The sequence below is a fragment of the Chionomys nivalis genome, chromosome 25, assembly GCF_950005125.1.
Source record: "Chionomys nivalis chromosome 25, mChiNiv1.1, whole genome shotgun sequence".
Lineage (NCBI taxonomy): Eukaryota > Metazoa > Chordata > Mammalia > Rodentia > Cricetidae > Chionomys > Chionomys nivalis.
In genome coordinates this window covers 17,365,559-17,386,188 of record NC_080110.1, presented here as the reverse complement: position 1 = coordinate 17,386,188, position 20,630 = coordinate 17,365,559, and the positions used below count along the sequence as shown (strand labels likewise).

Genomic DNA, 20,630 nt, shown 5'->3' with positions numbered 1-20,630 from the left:
ATATTCATTGAGATTGGAGTTTTATTACATTTAATTTTTAGGTCGCAGTGGTGTCAAATTTCTCTGTCACTACATTTTGTCTCATTTACTACTTTTGTCTTTCCCTAAGGACTTGGCCTTTATTTTTGCACATACTAATATGTTCGTATATTCTCCTGTTACACTGGACCCTTTTATACATGTCTGAAGGTGTTCGGTTTTTTCACGACTGAGTCTCAGTTTTTATAACTTTGACCTTGCCCCTCTTCTTTTCATTATTCCCACTCCCTGTTGAGACAGGGATATCAGAACTGACTCAAGGCAGCTGCTGTTCTGCTGCACCAGTCTGGACAGGCTTTAGGAGTAGACTTTTGTGTAGAGGATGCTGTGTGTAAATTCGATTTAGTCTTCTCCTTTGTATTAGTTAACATTTCTTTCTTTTTTTTTTTTTTTTTTTTTTTGGTTTTTCGAGACAGGGTTTCTCTGTGGTTTTGGAGCCTGTCCTGGAACTCTTATAGACCAGGCTGGTCTCGAACTCACAGAGATCCGCCTGCCTCTGCCTCCCGAGTGCTGGGATTAAAGGCGTGCGCCACCCCCGCCCGGCCCCTACTATTGTATGATAGAACTCCATGACCAAAGCCTCTTGGGGAGGAAAAGGTTTTGTTGTCAGAGGCCGCTAGTTCATTTCCTGACTGCCCTGACTCGAAATAATCACACAGAAACTATATTATTTACAATACTGTTTGGCCAATAGCTTAAGCATATTTTTAGCTAGCTCTTATATCCTAAGCTAAACCATCTCCATTAATCTGTGTATCACCATGTGACTGTGGCTTACTGACAAGGTTCCAGTTCGTCTGTCTTCTGCAAGCAGCTACATGGCGTCTCTCTGACTTCGCCTACTCTCTCTCCTCTATCTATCTATCTATCTATCTATCTATGTATCTATCTATCTATCTATCTATCTATCTATCTATCTATCTATATCGCTTTCATCCTGGCTATATTCTGTTAAGCCATTGGCCAAAAGCAGTTTCTTTATTAACCAATAAAAGCAACACATATACAGAAGGATTCCCACCCCAGGGTTTATTTCATCTTACACGTACAGGTAACAGTTTACCAATAATGGAAGTTGGAACTGGAATTCAAACAGGGCAGGAACCAAGAGGCAGGAACTTATGCAGAGGCCACAGAGAATGCTGCTTACTGTCTTGCTCCCCTTGGCTTACTCAAGTTCCTTATATACCCAGGACCACCTGCCCAGTGGCTGCAGTACTTACAATGGACCAGCCCTCCCCACATCAATCACTAATTAAGAAAATGCACCAAAGGCTTGACATGAGGCATCAATTGAGGTTCCCTCATCCCAAAGGACTCCAGTTTGTCTCAAGTTTCCATAAAACCAGCCAGGACACCCTCCTATTTCCTGAGCCATGAGAGTGGGAAGGAAGCAAACTGGTCAGAATTGTCAGTCACCTCCTGAGTGGTTTTCTGACCCCCACAGTGCTGCTCCTGGAAAGCTGTCCTCTGCTGCTCTCTCTGGCTTTGCCAAGTTTCCAGATTCCAGGGTGGTGCTCAGCTTTGTGATGGGAGTTACCTGATGACTCTGGGATGGTACTGATTTTCACTTCGCTTGGGTTTTCTTGTGTCATGCGGGAGACCATTTCAGTTTCTTTGCTGCGTGAGCTCACATCCTGACACTTTATTGTGACAGCCCTTTAGTTTTTATTTAAGCATCATCCTATTGAATTTTTGGAAATACATCAGGACATGTGTAGTATTCCATACCCTCCAGTTTCCTACTCGTTCCTCATTTCTTTCAAAATGAAAACACACAATTACAGAGAAGATATGAATGTCCCACAGCTTTGCTTCCCCATGCTCCCTGCCAGTTCTGAAAGCTGTGTTGATGCCTTCTGTTTTGCCTGATAAGCTTTGAGCCCTGAGCTTGTGTCTTTGTCATTGCATCTGTATGGAATGTGTTTTCTTAGAAATTCTCAGTGTGGTGCAGTACATCTTCCGCGGGGCTTAGAAGAAGGGTCCATTGTCAGTACGATGCATTATATGAGCTTTTCAGCCCTGTTTTATATGACAGTGGTGCCTCTTTTACGAGATCCCCTATCTTCATTCTATTCTTTGCCTTTCTCATAACATTCATCAAGATGTTGCTGACTGTCTGAATGGATTGTTTATATAGTCTATAAGATAAGGTGGAGGAAATTTGGGGTTTCTTCCGTGCAATATGGGTGGGGGAAAATGGCTAAGTCAGTGAAGGGCTTGTTCTGCACATGTGAGGACGTATCATACCCAGAACCCATGTCATAGCATCTAAGCATGGTGACATTGCATTCGTCATCCCGGTAACACTGGGGACACAGAGGCAGGAAGAACCCTGGGACTTGCATGCCATGAAGTCTAGCCTAATCAGTAAGTTTCAGGTCAGTGAGGGGTGGTATCTTAAAGATACTCCTAAGGATGACACATGGGGTTATCCTAAGCCTCCACATGTGTGCGTATACACACGCTTGTTCAGATTATTACATGAGCATGTGCATTCTCTATATACATGCATGACAGAAATACCACATATACAGTAATGCTGGTGCTTTCTGGAGAGAAAGCATTTAACAAAGGATTCATTGATCAGTAGATATTACAGTCATTGTCCTTTAGTTTTCTATTCAGATTAGGAGTAGAATGTATATGCACGAGATAAGGAAAAGTGAAGTGTTTTGCTATTGATGAACCAGGTACTGGGGGATGCTTTCAAACATGATGGGTAGGATTGAGAATATAGTTCATTTTGTAATTCAGGACTGTTGTCATTGACAGGGCCTTCCGTTTTGAAACAGACAAAGCTCTTTCAATACAGGTCTCTTGCTTTCTAATTTTTTTCTTTTTATTTGTAAAGTGCTTAGAATTCCGACTTCAGTTACTTCCTCAGCAATTATGAGATGGGGAAGATTGTTCTGAATAAAGACTTCTCTCAATTTGTCGCATTACTTAAGTCTAGCAAAAGATTAGAAACCCTTCAAAGCCAGTATTTCAGAATGATTTCTGAGACAACACATTGGGCTTGCTTCCTTTCTTCCTTTGAAAGCTTTTGAAAATTTGCGAGGGCTTCAGTCTTCCATGTGTTCGTATGGAGTATGATTTTAAGCCTCATGAAGCATCCTACATTAAAACTGCTGCCCTTATCGTGAATACCACAGACAGCTGCCACTCATTAGCTGATTGGATGCAAATGATGATGGGCGATGCTTGTCACAGTGACTGTGTGCTGAATTTATGCTTTAAATCTGAGTGGCGGAGACATGGTACTGATTTAGACGGTGGAAGCTGCAAATCCCGTCTCATTCTGTGTTTGATAATATAAAAAAAAAAACCCAAACAAATAAAAAAGCTACTGGACATGCTTGCCTACTGTGGACTGGCTATTTCACAATGATTTTACATTTCTGGGCTAAGTAAGGAGGATTTTCTATAATGGTTGGCTTAACGGACAAGACACAAGACACGTTGGATTTGAGAGGTTTTATTTATTTATTTTTTGCTAAACATTTTGTGAACTAGTTGGTATATATGTCTTTGCAAAACACATCTCTTAATTCATTGCAAAGCAGCTAGATGCAGGATTTCTTTCTCTTTGGCCTCTGTTTCTGATGCTCTTTGTCTCCATGCCTGTGTAGAACTTGATAACATTAGCATCAGCTGCCTTAGCTCCCGGGGCTCTACAATGTGTCTCTCATTTCATACAGCTAGGGCTCCTTCTTGACTATGGTTCTGGCCTCCCCAGACCCTGTCTTGGCTTTTCCTTCTCTAGCATGTAGAGTGTCACTCAGTTCTTAAGTGGTCAGAGTAGTGGTGGTGTCTGTAAATGTCATTGGCTTTCTGAAGGATGTTACCTGTGACTTCCTGCTTTAAGAGCTTTTCCTTCTGGGTGACCTTTTGGCATCTCATCCTCATCATGTCTGTGTTCAGAACCCAACTATTTAAAAACTTTCTGTTAATAAGGCAATCATCACAGACTAGCAGAGATATTATAGATAATGTGATCACAGAAACAAAAAAATGAATGGTAGCATATATGTAATCCCATCTGCTAAACCACCGAACACACACTAAAACACACTATAAATTTTAAGTTCCAGACTGAATATTAATTCTCCGAAACTGACAGTGTAACTTAGCTCATAGAGTATGTGCTAGCATGCACAAAAAGCCTTAGGTTTGGTATCCAGAAACCTGGTGTGTTGGGCCTGTACTCCCAGCACTTAGGAAGTGGAAACAGGAGCATCTAATTTCAGGGCCATCACCAGCTATACAGTTCAAAAAGCCAGCTCAAGCTACGTGAGACTCTAATTCAAGAAACCAAAACAAATATATAAAGAAGACGAGAGCTCTTGGTTCACTTTAGCAAACATATGACTGTGATTTTTAGTTGTTTAAAATAATTTTTCAATTATGAACAATTAAGCAGTTTAGGTTAAGCTGAGGAAAAGGTCTCAGGCTAAAGTTGGTTCTTAATTCCCTTTATTTTATGCAAGCCTGTGGGATGCAACTCTAAAAGATGAACGTACAGTGGTTCACATATTTACAGATCTCAGTGACTAGTCAGACATCCTGCATTTGTTCTTCTCAAAGTCATTATCAGTTTTTTACTGATGCCTGTATAGGAAGCAATGGACAAAATCCCGATTCTCAGTTCTGAGTTTGTCAATTTTTATTCCTTTTTGGATTACTGTAAAAATGACTGTTCGGTTTCAACCTCATTTGGCTTCAAATTAACACACACACACATTTGCATACACACACACACACACACACACACACACAGCCAAGCTAATAACCTAGCCATTTTTTATTTTTGAGACTGTCTTAAATTACTGATGCAGGTGCTAAACTCTTCATCTTGTGGACGCCAGCTCCCAGGTGGCTAGGGTTACAGGTAGGTGCTGTCATTCTGAAAGCAGGTAAATTTTGTTGTCATCCTTTTGAAATTGGGTTTCATTCTGCAATCTAGATTGGCTTGGAACTGTCTGTGTAATTTAGGCTGGTCTCAAAGTCCAAAAGTAATCCTCCCTCCTCAGCTTTCAAACCGTCCTAAATGTTGGGCTTGAAAGTGTGAGCCATGACAGTTGTTTTATAGATAATACTGGCCATTAGAAACTTCTTATTTCTAGTTTCAACATTTTCTGTTTATTCACAATTAGTATTTATGAGAGTGTTTGCCATCCATTCTCCTAATTTGAATGATATCAATAGAAAGCCACCCATACACCTTGCTTCTCTCCCCCAAAGCTTGCTTGCTTTTCTGGATTCCTAGTCCCTGTAGTGTGCGGACTTTACAATTGTCTCACCTTCCCATGCATTAATATATGCATTCATAATAAGGTTTTTTATATTTTTTTGACTAGTATTTTCAAAGATTCTGTGCAAATGGTATCCTTTAGAAGTTAAACTAAAGAATCTGTTAGGGAGTCATCTGGGCTACTAATTAGATTTGAAAATTGTGAGTTTTCTATTTAATTCTAGCTGGGATTTTGAAATATTTCAATTTCAAGCAAAGGACAAGAAAATTATTAGTATCCATAGTTTTAGCTTTTTTATCAAGTGTTTTTTAGTTAGTTTTCCTCATTGCTGAGATAAAATACACTTGAAAAGCAATTGAAGAAAGGAGGGCTTGATTTTGGCTCTCATTTGAGGCTGTAGTCATCCATCCCTGTGGGCAAGGCATGGTTCAGGAGCTTGAGGAACTTGGTCACATCACATCCACAGTCAGGATGGAGAGAGGTGAACACTGATGCCCACCTATTTTTTTTATTCAATCCAGAAGCCACATATATAAATTGATATAGACCATGTTTAAAAGAGGTTTTCTCACTTTAGTTAACTCCGTCTAGAAATTCCTTCACAGACATGGTATGTTTCCATGGTGATTCTAAATCCTAACGATCAATATAACCCGGTCACCATGTGTGAGATCAAATTGCAAATATTCAACCCATATAAAGCACAAGCAGATAAATATATTCCTTTTGTACTACATGTTTACAATAATATAACACAAAGAATGTGTTTTTCATAGCACAAATGCCATCTGCTTCTAGAAATACAGTTTTAGACTTTTTCATGTATGGTAACCTATTTTAGTCATTGATTTTAAAGAAAAACCTACTGAGTCCAAAGCAATAATAGGAAAATATGAAATGCTTAAGTCATATAATTATTTTAAAAGATCAGATGTGGAGAAATATTTTTGTGTAATTCTATAAAGATGTGACAGAAGGAAACTGTGAGTCCTGTTAATATTTATACATTATTGACATTGGGTAAGAAATTTATCTTTATACTTATAAATCATTGACAGTTTTTTTTCCAACTTTCAAAATAAGAACATTATCCAAGAGAATCTAGTATGCAAATATATACTCTATACTTACAAACTGATAAAAAAATGATTTATTAAGTGTTTCTTAAAGAATAAAATTTTCCAATCAGGAAACCATGTAGAAATTGATTAAATAAGAAAAACAAACTGTTCTTACACAATCATGTGTGTGTGCACACGACCATGTGCACCTGCACACACAGAAGATAAACAGACACTTCTTTGGATGGCAAAATTACACAGTTTCCGTTTCCCGGAAATGTGCCGCTCTGATCATTCTTTCTGCTATTGTAAGGCACATAATCGATGTCAGTAAAAATAATAGTCACCGTGGACACTGTGTGTCTTCTCTGCAGGTGTCACAGGCATGCCCTTTAGTGATGAAATGTTAGCATAGAAAGAAAGAGCTGCTTCCGAGGCTCACCCATCAACCAAGTTGGACTTTGACACAATAAGTCATTGTTGTTTCAATTTCCTGATTTCAGTTTTCTTTTTCTTCTTAACTTGCCTAGGATGGCGAGGCAACTTACAGTCTCAGATATCCAGGGAGAAGTTTTTCTTTTTCCTTCTCCTCTACACTCTCTGGTGGCTCAGTGAACCAGTAGCACAGAACATGTGGCCTGAAATATACAAGCTTTGGTAATTTCTCATATTGCAAATACTGCTTCTCTTTTCAGATAGTTCTTATAATTTCCATTGATGATTTGAGTCATGTTCTTTCTGACTTTAAGACTGAATGGTGCTGTCTAGTTACATAATTACATTAATACAGTAATTAAAATGCTAATGTCTCCATTACACTGGCATATTGATTACTTATTTCATACAAACACACATATTCTGCATTTTTCTTATTGTCAGTCACAATGATGTATTTAAAGATTCCTTTGCTCTTAACATTCTATTATTTCAAAGCAACATTATAGGAGTGTAAAATCTCCCTGTCTTCATTGCAGGGTTGTGATTCTGAGACACTTTGGGGGAAGTTGATATAGCTGTCCGAGCTTTTACTGAACCAACTTCGTGTGATATAAAGAGGTTCAGTCCATATAAGATATACTCACCAAGTGTTTTGTTAACTTCTTTTGACAGCATTATTGACAAGGGTTTACTTAAACTTCTTGAGGAGAGATTTAATGATTGGTTTCTCCCAAATTCCTCCCCTGTGACCAGTCATTCTATTAGGAAAATATAAATATATTGACTGTTTTCTACCTAAAGTACTATTGCTACTTAAAGAGAAACTTTTTGCCAGGTGGTAGTGGTGCACACTTTTAATTCCTGCACTCAGGAGGTAGAAGCAGGTGGATCTCTGTTCGTTCGAGGCCAGGCTGGTCTACAAGAGCTAGTTCCAGGACATCTAGGACTGTTACACAGAGAAACCCTGTCTTGAAAAACCAAACCAAACAAACAACAGCAACAACAGAGAGAGAGAGAGAGAGAGAGAGAGAGAGAGAGAGAGAGAGAGAGAGAGAGAGAGAGAGAGAGAGAGAAACTTTTTATAGGCCATATTACTATTAGGAAGAAGGCAGAAAAAAATGAAAGAGAAACCATTGAAAAATTCCATGAAAATGAGAAATTAATGAATGAGAGAAATTGCAGGTAAAGCCTAGTTTCAAGTACCATGAACAGTTCTGGTCAGTTATCTTGGCTAGGGCTGGAAGGATGGCTCACATTTAAAGTTTGAAATATGGTAGAATTTGGTGATGTTATTATACAATTCCGAGGGGCCTCTCCTAGGTGGTACACTCAGACTGAAACACAGGATGGTATATGTGACTATCAAAAGGCATACATGGATATTGCTGTATTGCAGTACAAACATGGGTGTCAAGACTAACACATTGTTATATCTTGAAAGACTGAAATTGTCTGTACATTTTATTACTGTTTAAAAGAAATATATATTTAGTACAAGTTCCATTTGCATACCCATAGAGTAACAAGGGTAAAACTGCTTTTTATACAGTAAAACCACTAGAAATAAAATTTATAATTGCATCCAACCATATGGATTGTATAGTCTGGTATCAATGAATCATCTTACATCACCTCTATGCCTTTCATTTAATATTTGAAATAGTACTGTTTCACCTGCCATTCAACATTATGCTGTTATTCGCAGCTAATCAAGGCATAATTACTTTCAGGAAAATAGTCTTGTGGGATGAAAGGAATTCTTTTGTCCCCAGAACCATATGAAGGGATGATTAGATGATTAGGGAATAGATTAGGAATACTGACCTCCTCCATTGTCTTTGCTGATATCGGGAATGAAAGATAGCAAAACCACAATTCACATTTCCATCCGTCATGATGTTCACGTGCTTCCTTTGCTGTTTCCCTTCTCATGGGAAGTTCCAGTTCCATTGCAATTGAGATTAGAATGTTTAACATAATTAACCTTTTTGTTTGATGTTGATCTCTATTAAGTTATAGTCTGGATGATACTGTCTGCAGAACGAGTCTGAAGTCTAAGCCTTCTACAGACCCAGACAGGGCAGACGTGTCTATGAGTTTCCTAAAGGGTTTTAGTGTCACCTCAGGACAGCATATGTTGCCATTATTTTAAAGACAGATCAGATGTATGTAAAATTTTGCCTGATAATGATGTTTAATCTGCATAGAAACACTTTTTAATCAATATATTAGCACAAGTTCATTCCTTGTTTTCATTTGCATTTCTTTTTTCTGGCATGGAAATACTGGAAAAATTCCAATTTTCAGTCCGTTTTTGGAAAAAAAATAGGCTTTTGATTCTACACAGCTGACTCAAAATTAGAGGAATCAAACTTTGAGACTTTTTCTTTAATATACTGAAGTATTTTAACTTTTGATGATTCTTACATATTAATGTTTTTTATATAGTATCAAAAATTATAGTTTAAATTTATAAGGTAAAAATAAATTTTATATTGGAGCAAGAGCCCTTGCTAAATTTGATTCTGTCCATTTTTCCAATGAGATGAAAATGCTCTTACAGCAACCCAAAGAGGCATGATTACTGTGTTATGATTGTTAAATATTGAAAAACTAAATATTAATGCTAGGAGATTTATTCATCTTTTTAGTAATATTCAAATTAAAATCTATGGTAAGTTTTGAGATAACCATGATATTATATTTGGCAGGAAAATTATATAATTTATTCAAATTTTGACACATAGTGACTACTTTCATCAGGAGCTCACCTACTTGGATTGTCTTTGTGAAGCATCAGAGCCGGAAAACTGCAGTCATTTACGCTGTAGTTTACTCTGTATAGTACCTGGGTCCCATGCTGGGACGCCTCACCCAGCCTTGCTGCAGCAAGAGGTGTTGCTGCCCATGGGAGGCCCGCCCTTTCTGAAAGGAAGCAGAGGAGGAGTGTGTGGAGGACTCATAGAGAGGAGGGGAGGGCCACAGGAGGAGAAGAGGGTGGAGTTATCGTTTATAAGCAGGTGTGTGTGGGGGTACCTGTCCCAGGATGGGCAGCAGTGGGTTACCCAAGGCCTTGGCGGATCCCCTTGGTGGGTGGGAGCCTACAGCAGGTGAGAGACAGCCAGATATGCCATGCAGAGAGAGTGTGAGTATCGAGTTGTTTCGTGGGTTATGGAGGGGGAAAGAGAAGAGGGAAGGGGAAAATGGGAGGGAGGAGAGAGAGAGAGAGAGAGAGAGAGAGAGAGAGAGAGAGAGAGAGAGAGAGAGAGAGAGAGAGAGAGAGAGAGAATTCTCTTGCCTCAGAGGGACCTGTGAGGGTCCTTGAGGTATATGAGTTCTGCTTCATTTCCTGAGTTTTTAACATTCTTATTCATTTTGAAAGTCACTCACAGATCTTGTTTTTTTCTCTCAAGTGTTTCCAGCTTTATGCAGAAGTATCTAGTAGCCTTGCTGTAATATATTCAAGGTGTCTTAGTCCTTTGGAGTATGCCACAAAATAATTAGACAGTATTTATTTAATTCCCTGAAGTGCAAAATCTATTCACATTGTCAATGGGGGAAGACAATAGCCTGTGCTGTGGGATCGTTAATCACAACTCTTTGCTGACATATTCTGAGAATATTCACGTTTCAGGATATATCCAGAAAAACGTGAAATTTAAAGTTGTATTTCTGAAGAAATGAAAGGAAAAAAAAACAATTGAAGTTGCTGTTAAGTTTGCTTTGATCTGGAAGATGCATTATTGAATATATTATAAATAGGGTTAGCAGGTAGCTTACTTTTGTTATGCCTGAGTTCTTGCTGCTTCTAGTGTCTCTGACAGGATGATTCATTGGAATAATTTTATTTTATACTCATGTTATCTTTTAGTTCCAAAATTATATACGTAAAAGAATTGTGCTCACAATAAGGGAAAATTGTCTTAACTCTAAAAATTCAGATGATAATTTTGAAATTAAAGCAGTTTCCTCCTCAATAAACTGGCTACTGTTACTGTATCACAGATGTTTTCAGGGGTTTTAAGGATTAGAACACAGTCAAGTTCATAGCAATCCATAAGTGCTAACACCTGTAGTTTTCTCTTACAGTTTTTCATACTTCCTTTCAGCCTTGCCTTTGCTTTTTTTTGTTTGTTTGTTCTGAGACAGGAACCCTATGTAACCCTGACTGTCCTAGAACTCACTCTGTAGAACAAGCCGGCCTGGAACTGGCAAAGATCTACCTGTGTCTGCCTCAGAAGGGCCAGGATTAAAGGCATGCATGACCACTCCCAGCATCTTTATGTTCTACTTTTGTTATCATAGCATGCCAAGGTAGAGCCTTGAGGTGGACGCCACCGTCCACAAACCATAAAGAAATTTAATATAAATTTTTGCATTACTGTTTTTGTATAATAGGATTGGATAAGTATTTGAGAACTTGGTTGGGAAAGAATTTTATAAATTACATGACAGTTTAGAAGAAGTAATAGAGTTTAAGATGTGACCTCGACTCAGGCATTACCTGTTAAAAAATATTTTAAAACTTTTTTTTAATTTAATTTTTTTCTTTGTAGGACATTCCAACTACAGTTTCCCCTCCAGCCTCTGCTCCTCCTCCTACTTTGTCCCTTGTTTCTCCTCCAGCCCATCCCCCACCTACTCCTCCCAACAGGTTAAGCTCTCTCATGGTGAGTTAACAAAGTCTGGCACATTAAGTTGGGGTTGGGGCAGGACCAAGCCTCACTCCCTGCATTAAGACTGAGTATGGCATCTCACCGTAGGAATGGGCTCCAACAAGCTAGCTCATGCACTGGGGATAGTTCCTGGTCCTACTGACCAGGACTATCCCCTTAGATAGTCCAAGCTTCACCACTGTGAAGTAGGAGCTGCGGGCCTGCTTTTTGTCCTGCCTGGCTCCTGCACGGCTAGCTTTACACCAGAAATAACAACACACAAACTGTATTCTTTTAAACACTGCTTGGCCCATTCCTATTCATGTGTGTAGCACCCCAAGGTGCGCTTACCGGGAAGATTCTAGCCTACGTCCATCCTGGGTCGGAGCTTCATCGCATCTGCCAGGGAGAGGGGAGCATGGCATCTGTCTCTCAGAGGAGCTGCCCTGCATCTGAGCTCACTTCCTCTTCCTCCCAGCATTCTGTTCTATTTACTCTGCCTATCTAAATTCTGCCCTATCAGATGGGCCAAGGCAGTTTCTTTATTAGCCAATGACCTTCATCCATCACTACTGTCTTTTATATATGGGGGGCCTTGTTTGGTCCTATGGAGGCTCCATAGCTGTCGGTCTAGAGTTCATGTGTTTCCACGAGCTTGCTCATCTTTTCCCTCCTTCTCTTCATTTGAATTCCTGGGACTCAGCCTGGTGCTTGGTTGTAGATCTCAGCCTTGATTCCATCAGTTACTGGATGAAGGCTCTGTGATGATAGCTGGGGTATTCACCATCTGATTACAAGGGAAGGCCAGTTCAGATTCCCTCTCTTCTATTGCTAGGAGTCTTAACAGTGGTCATCCTTGCCGGGCGATGGTGGCGCACGCCTTTAATCCCAGCACTAGGGAGGCAGAGGCAGGCGGATCTCTGTGAGTTCGAGACCAGCCTGGTCTACAAGAGCTAGTTCCAGGACAGGCTCCAAAACCACAGAGAAACCCTGTCTCGAAAAACCAAAAACAAACAAACAAACAAACAAAAAAAAACAGTGGTCATCCTTGAGAATCCTTGGGAATTTCCCTAGCACCAGGTTTCTCCCTAACCCCACAGTGGCTCTCTCCATCACGAACTCTCTCTCATCGCTCTCCCACTCCATCCCTCTCTCCTCTTGACCATCCTGTTCTCTCATGTTCTCATCCCCCATCCTTTGCAAATGTAACTTTGGAAACTTTCGGCATTTACTTATGATAGTATAATAGAGTTTCATTTTTTTCAAATATTATCATTAAGATAAAATTTAAGAGTTACTTGGTAAATGACATTAAAATATTGATTGGAATTACATAGAATTCTTAATCTATATAGAATTGTCAGTTTTATTAATAAATATGACTTGTTTAATATGGTACAATTTTCCAAGTATTTAAAAAAACAGAATAAGCTACATTGATTCATTCTTTACCTTTCTAATAGTGAGGTGAAATCGTAAGCATTTGAAAATTAATTTTTAAATATTCATCTTAGGCATTTTTCTTTAAACTGTAAAACACTTTTGTATACTTCAACTGAAATTTAAATGGTTGTTCAATTTAAGTATGATTTTTCTTTTTATTTATCATTGAAACCTAAAAAATGAACATTTATCATGAAAATTATAACTACCTAGTTGACTAATTTTTTTTTTAGGTCATGTTCTCTGGGCAGGTTTATATTTTCGTAAATGAACATTTTAATCTTTTTTTTTTTTTACTATCATCTGTTGGTAACACCCATGACAAAAATGTCAATCACATTTCTCTTTAAATGGATGGGAATGCTGACAGCAGTTTTCACACCAAAATGTCTGCGATAATTTTACGCTTTCTTTTGGTAGCTCTTTACACATCTGTTTCGACCTACATTGAAAAACAGTGATCTAAGGGAGATAGGAATTTGAGAAGGAATTACGTTTGTCATTGAAGGCGATGACAGCCCCTGTGTCGTTAGGTCAGCCAGAGGCAACTGGAGTAAAGGAAGCTGGTCCTGTTCTTGCAGTTTATAGAACATGATGTGGTCCTGTGCCTGGTATGTCTCAGGCTCTGTGCCGTGAGAAGATGCTTTGCTTCAGATGGCTGGACTGGAAGGGGCTCTAAGGAAGGATGTTTTCACCTGAGATTGGATGAGGGGATCATTTTAGTTTTTCTTAGTCTTTCATTTAGCAAGAAAGGGAGTTGTTTGGTATTTTGTGGACTGTACAGTGGTCTCTGGCTCTTTTTATTTGGACATTCTCTGAAGTGGTCTTGCTTTGTTTGATTCATCCCAGTCTCTGAGCATCTGTCTGAGACTGGGAGCATGTGAGGCTATGTCAAGTAGGACCCACTGGGCTGCTCCTGAAGGTCCAAGGAGTTCTGGGTACCCTGTGTTCTTTCTTAACTTCCTTTCATCCCTTCTCTTTAGCACATAGCATGGTTAAAATATTTCTAAACTATGTGATTAATTGGGTAGATTTCTTTTTCCAGATCCAGTAGGCAATGGCTTAGTCATGTAGATTGTGAGATTTCCACTTAGGCAAAGCAGACACTCCCTGCACAGCCCAGCATTGACTCATCTAACTTGATGTTCATCTTTAACTTCCAGACTGCATCCTTCCTTTGAATAACCCACCCTCTCTTCTGTTCTTATCTTCCTGGGAACCGTCTTTGTTTTGTCATTGGATTTCTGCGGTGACTTTCTGAGTTATCTTTTTCTTAGTTTTCCCCTTTTGTTTGAGATGGGAGTCTCTTAAGACCTACACAGGCCTTGAACCCCCTTTGTAGCTGATGACAGTCTTGAATTTCTGCTTCGCCTGCCCCCATCTCTTCCCTGCTAGGTCTACAAGTATATACTACCATACCTAATTTATGTAGTGCTAGGGATCTAACCTGGTGCTTCCTGCATCCTGGGCAAGGATGCTCACAATGACTCACATCTGTAGTCCCTTCTCTTGCTCCTGTTCTGCTTCAGTGCACGCCTGCCCTGCAGACATGGATAGTGCTCTTCTCAAAATCTAAACTGTCACATAACTCCTTCCCTGAAATTCTATCCTGAAAATTTGAATAAAACGTACTCCAGAGTTTTATTTATTATGCCATGGCTTGATGACTCTATGTGTGGAATCTTGTTCATCTCTGTGACTTCATCTTGCCTTCTCCGTATCTATCCACCTGACTGGAGTATATGTAGTTGGAGACTATCAAGTTTATTTGTTGCTCTGTTTTTCATACTAAAATCTCCAACCTTTCCAGGAAGGACTCCTAATACTTTATTTCTTAGCATTCTCTAATTTCCCTACCTTTACTTAGACTGCTATACTTTATTTATTCTTTTATTATTTGTGGTGTTTACCACTATGTTAAATATAATGCATTATATTTATTTGCTTGTATTTCTACATATACATGTGCTCATGATTTCTGTAGGGTCATGGAAATGCCACCAATACATGCATAATTGTCTTGAATTATGAGGACAACGTGCACGAATGCATTCTACTTTCTTACTGCATGGGTTCCGGGGATCAAGCTCATATCATCAGACTTGGGAGCAGGCACCTTTACCCACTGAGCCATCTTGCTGACCCTGCAATGGAACTCTTAAACCCTACTTTCCTTACACATTCTACTGCTGTGGTGTGACATTGCTCCCATTGCTATGACAAACAATGGCATAATTCTAGAGGATAAATGGTTGCCTTCTAGTATTAGAGGTTTTAGCCCATGGTGAACTGCCTCCATTGCTGCAAGCCTGAGGCAGGGCAGAAAATCCTAAGTGGAGTATGTGACAGAAGTAAGGAGCCCACTTAATGTTGGACAGGAAGCTAAGAGACAGTGGAAGGGACCAGAGTCTCACTATTCAATGAATGTTAACAACTTACGTTTTCAACAAGTTGCCTCCTCCCACACTCTGACCTTCTTCCTACAATCTAATCTCATTTTAAGTCTTTGGTTAGGACACAGCCCTCATCTCATTACTTCTGGATACTTTTACAGACATGCTCAGAAGTGCTCTTTAGTAACATCTGGGTGTGCCTCAGTGCAATCGATCTGACCATCTAGAGGAAGAATTGTTTTCCATGCTTTGGGCCCGGTTCTCTTAATGCTGTTGAGAATGAACAAGTATCTGATTACATTTGTGATTGAGTAAGTGAATATACAACCAAATTTGTAGACATTTATTCTGGATCTATTGCTAGTTGTGCCTGCTGTTGACCAGAGGGACACTTGTTAGCTGTTGTTTAATTAAGACATAAGCATTTAATGAGAATTCCATTTATATCTATGGAAATATATCTTAAAAAATTTGTATTTAGTATGTCCTGGCTGATATTTTCTCTAGCATATTCATTTGGGTATGTGGGCTAATTGCTTTTTCATTGTGTAAATTAATAATTGCATGTGTTTTCAAGAGTAAGTTTAGTGTAATCTATTTTATTAATCTGTTATTATGCAGAACTTTGAGAGGGATGAAGTAGCTTGAAAACAAGACTGAGTATTAGAAATTTCTGCAGGGCCATACTATATTAATTTGAGATGAAGGGCACTAGGTTAAAAAAAAAGTAGTGTTTTTGTCTATTAAATTTGAATATGACTTACTGTTTTTCTTCGTTCCTGTTTTCAAATTATTAGTTAACCTGATAATATTTCTAATTGTTTTTAATTGAATGCTAACATTTTCTCTTAATGCACGATGCCATGGAGCAGCTCACTGGGCATGAATCTTACTTTGCCACTAAGGGTGAACCTAGTGTGCAGATGTTAATTAGAGGATAGGGCAGGCTCAGGTTAATCAGCTTTGGATTGGAATTTCTGCTTCACAATTAACCCGGCACATCCTTTAGTGCTTCCGTGTCCGCAGGCAGAAGACTCAGTGTCGGTTTCACAGGTAGGGCTGTGTGGTGAGCGTTTATGAGACGGCCTGTGTCGAGCATGACACATGTGCTACTATTTGTTGGGAGATAATTATGAGCTCAGTGTCTTCTTTTGGCCGTGGAAGCATTTGCAATGTGACACATCAGTTTTCTCTCTAGATAACGAAAGGGCACGAGACACGTTATATTTAGTAATCAAGGTTAACTGAAGGGTGCAAAGTTAGAGAAACACAGGGAAATTGGACAGGGAAAGATTCTCCATATTTTTAATGCATGAAAATTGATACTTTAGACACCTTTGATTCTTCTGGCCTTGTCAGTAATAACTCAAATAGATATATCTAAGTTGTATAAGCCTCCTTGTCTCTATCTTCTTGCTTATCAAAACATCTACTTTTAGAGTTAATACTCTATATTTATAACATAGCTTGTGTACTTAACTATGATTAGAAGCATAGTTTTTTACTCATACCTTCTGTTCTCTGGCATCTGTCTGGTTTACCTTTCTTGTGCATCTCATCTTGGAGTGTTCTATGACATTTATCGGTTCTTTTCTAGCTGAATGAAATCTTGGTTTATTTTAGGGTGAGTTCTTACTACTTCCAGTCCAATATGTATACAATAATTGCAGAACACAAAGACCCATTATGGAAACTTGAAAGAACATGGAGTCTTTGTAGGAGATCTTAAGATAACATCGTTCTTGGCAGTGTGATGAACGGTATGCGTGCATCAGCCTTGAGTCATAATGATAGCTTTAATTATTTTAGACTTTGAACATATTTGATCTCCTGGCTTGATGAAATGTTAAAGTATAAAGGAAATAAGTTTTCCATGTAAAATGTTTTATGAAGGATTTTTCACCCCTGTAGTACTTCCTGACGGACGGATATTATGTTACATATCATGGGATTGACACTCAGCCTGAATTTCTTTTTCTCTTTGCCAGCATGGGGTAACCTTGGAAATGTTCTGAAGAGTCAGAGTAAAATTTCTGAAGCTGAGAGCGCCTACAGAAATGCTTTATACTACCGCAGCAACATGGCCGACATGCTGTATAATTTGTGAGTATGCCTGGCTTTCTTTGGTTCGGTTCCTCTTTGAAACCAGCTGTGAGGCGGACTAGTGAGTTAACTGATGGGAATGGAGATGTTGATCTCTGTTTTTTCTAAAATAGATTTTCCTCCCATTATGTATCTGAGATCAGTAGGCGAATGGCATTTATGATTTCCCTGTTTGAGGTCACGTCATCTGTATTTATGTATATTGATATACAGTTAAATCTTTTTGAAATACTATGTCATATAACAAAAAGTCGGTATCGATGTTTTTCACTTAAAAATACATGTTCTATTCAAACTGAGATGAATAAATTCAGAATTTCAAAAATAAGTCTTCAATGTGACATGTGTAAATGGCACATTGAATATTAAAGGACACATTTTTCCTTCACTGAATCTTTGATTATATCAAAGTATATGTAGAATGTATGTTCAACCAGGGAAATAGCAGAAACATTCTAGATGCTAGCTAGAGTTTCTTCTTTATCATCTTGTCCACGTCTTCAAATGAATATAGGAACGTTTGTATAATTTGAAATATCTGTTAGTATTAACTTTGAAAAAAATCTCAAGGACTAAATCAACTTTACCTTTTGAATGGAAGGTTCTAAGAAGCTTTGTGTGTTTGAGCTGGTAAATGAAAACTAAACCTGAATCCTTTCCTTTGTCATTTACATTTGGGACATTTTTATATGTCATGGAAATCTAGCTTAAAGACAAGGCTGTCCAGTTTATTAACTCCTGTAGCTGGTATCCCCGATTTTCTCAGTCCTGCTAGGAAAGTCTATCAGTCTCATGGCCTGTCCTTCTCCTCCCAGGTCTCATCTGTCTTTTTGTCTGCTTTCACCCTGGAAAGTTTTCTCTAACTGACTCACGAGGCCATATGCTTTCGAGGACGAATTCTAGGCAGAGTGGGCAGGACTGTGCAGCACCCGTGAAAGCCTTTTCAGAGTTGCTGTGGATTCATAGCAGACCAGTTCCTTATCAGAAAGCTACCACTCTCAGTCAAAATTTGTCAGCTACTTTTTATGCTTTTTGAGTATTGCATAAATAAGGTATCAAAACTCAGAAGTTTGAATTTTTGAATGCATCTATGTTTGTGCTATCTAAATCTTTTTAGTGGTTTAGTCTAAAAGTATTGATACGACATGTTATTAAAGATAAAAGTAAATGGAAAAGGAGGTAGGCATTTAAAGTAAACCATAGAAGCTCTGTAGAATGTTGTATTCTGGTGTTCACATTGACTTTACCCTCCTAGACTTTAACAATGGAAGACAAATCTGTTGCCCCCTGGTACGTGGGTGTCAACAGGAGGGTTTTTGTGTGGACTTGCATCAGGTGTGATTTTTCCCTATTACCTAGAATTTCTTCTCATACAGTAAAGCCTTTGTACAATCCTGCCTCTCTTGCTCATGGTTCATGCATCCCTGGGTGCATCTTCATCTTCTTCTTTGCCATAATTGGAAGGCCTATCTTTTTAAATGAAATATTGAATGAATATATTTAGATCCTCTTATAGCATATCGTGACTTCTTCATTTAAATTATGTTGTGACTTTCTTACTGATGTGATAATTTTATTTCATGAAAAAACCTTATGAGTTTTAACATTTGTGTACATATTGTCCCTATGCATGTATACATTAATATACATCGATGGATATAGATATATTTTTCAAAGGACCTTTTGCCTTACAATATGGGATAGAGTCATATTTTGTATATATAGGGAATTAAGTAATCTGGCCAATTACTACTTCTGCATTGAGCTTATTTTCTCTGTTAGTCACATCTATAGTTTTTCGTTAATTATTATCATTCTATAATTTGGTATGTGCTAGGCAAGCACTCCTCCATGATATTGTATCTTCAGTCACCAAGGCAACTGGTTACTAATTCACTTTCTCATTGGTGGTACCTGTTGGGCAGGAGTTTAAAGGCAATATGTTCTATTCCAGTTTATGCTCTATTGATAACATAAAAATAATCCAGTTGTCAATCCTACCCATCTCAGTGAGAGTTTCTGTTGCTATAATGAAACACCATGCACAAAAGGCAAGTTGGTTTACATTTCCACATCATGGTCTATAACTGAAGGAAGCCAGCACAGAAACTCAATACAGTGCAGGAATTTGGAGGCAGGAGCTGATCCTGAGGTCATAGAGGAATTCTGCTTACTGACTTGCCTCTCATGGCTTGTCCATCCTACTTTGGCATAGAACCATGACTACCAGTCCAAGGATGATTACGTCTATATTGGGCTAGGCTCTGCCCCATCAATCATTAATTCAGAAAATGCACAAGCTTGGCTACAGCTCAGTCTTATGGAGACATTTTCTCAGTTGGGATACCCTCTATCTAGTTGTCTCTAACCTTTGTCAAGTAAACAAAATTAGCTAGCATACCAGCTTATGTGTACTTTAATGTGTTCATCTTATAATGACCTGTGGGTGCCTGTTTAACAGAGGAAGTGCACGAGTGGGTCTCCCAAAGCTTTACTGAAGTGTCCTTATTGAAGAACTGATTATCCTTTGACTTTTCTCCTAATTCAAATAACTGAAATAATGGATACATGCACAAAGTTGCAATATATTTTGAAAGTGACATGTAACTATCAGAATAAATGAAGAAGCATAGATTTCACTAAAACGTGTTACCCCTGTCCAGGAAATAATGGAATATATAACTTACATTGTTGACTGGATTTCAATAATTATTGTTTTTCAAAATGATTATTTTGTTCTGTGAGTTAAATCAAGTGAGAATAAGTGCACAGAAATGATTTCATAACCTATGATATAAATAAGCAGGGTAAATGATTTTAGTAGCAAATAATAGAAAACTTTTTCTATTTTTTTATTAGTAAAAAACCATTTTTCATGTGACTAGTCTAGAAACAAACTATCAAAAGGAAAATTAATAGCTTTTCTTTTGGTTTGTATAATCTTATTTCTATTGCATAATTTTGTCTCATGTCCGAGGATTACTTCTTGTTATGAAACAAAAACAACAAAACCCAGAAAACAAAACATGACTTTCTCAGTCTTTGTAGAAAAGTTAACCTAAACGTACTCATTCTTGGCACTAGGAGCACACTGAGTAGTGCTTTTCCGATCATGGTGCAGGAGTATTCTCAAGGATGCTTAGTAGTAATTCAGCCAGGCAATGTGATGCTCAGTGCTACCAAGTTGACCACTGTGCATGACATCCCAGGTTCCAGCCCCACAGAACAAGGGTGAGGCAGATG

The 20,630-nt window shown here is 38.5% G+C and overlaps 1 protein-coding gene across 1 annotated transcript in view; it reads left to right on the top strand.

Annotated features, from left to right (window-relative positions):
- Positions 1-20,630, top strand: part of Tmtc2 (transmembrane O-mannosyltransferase targeting cadherins 2) — a 380,346-nt gene that overhangs the window by 194,211 nt on the left and 165,505 nt on the right. The window contains exon 4 of the mRNA XM_057758114.1: positions 17,273-17,387. Within this exon, the coding sequence (XP_057614097.1) occupies positions 17,273-17,387 (115 nt within the window). The remainder of the gene's footprint in view (positions 1-17,272; positions 17,388-20,630) is intronic.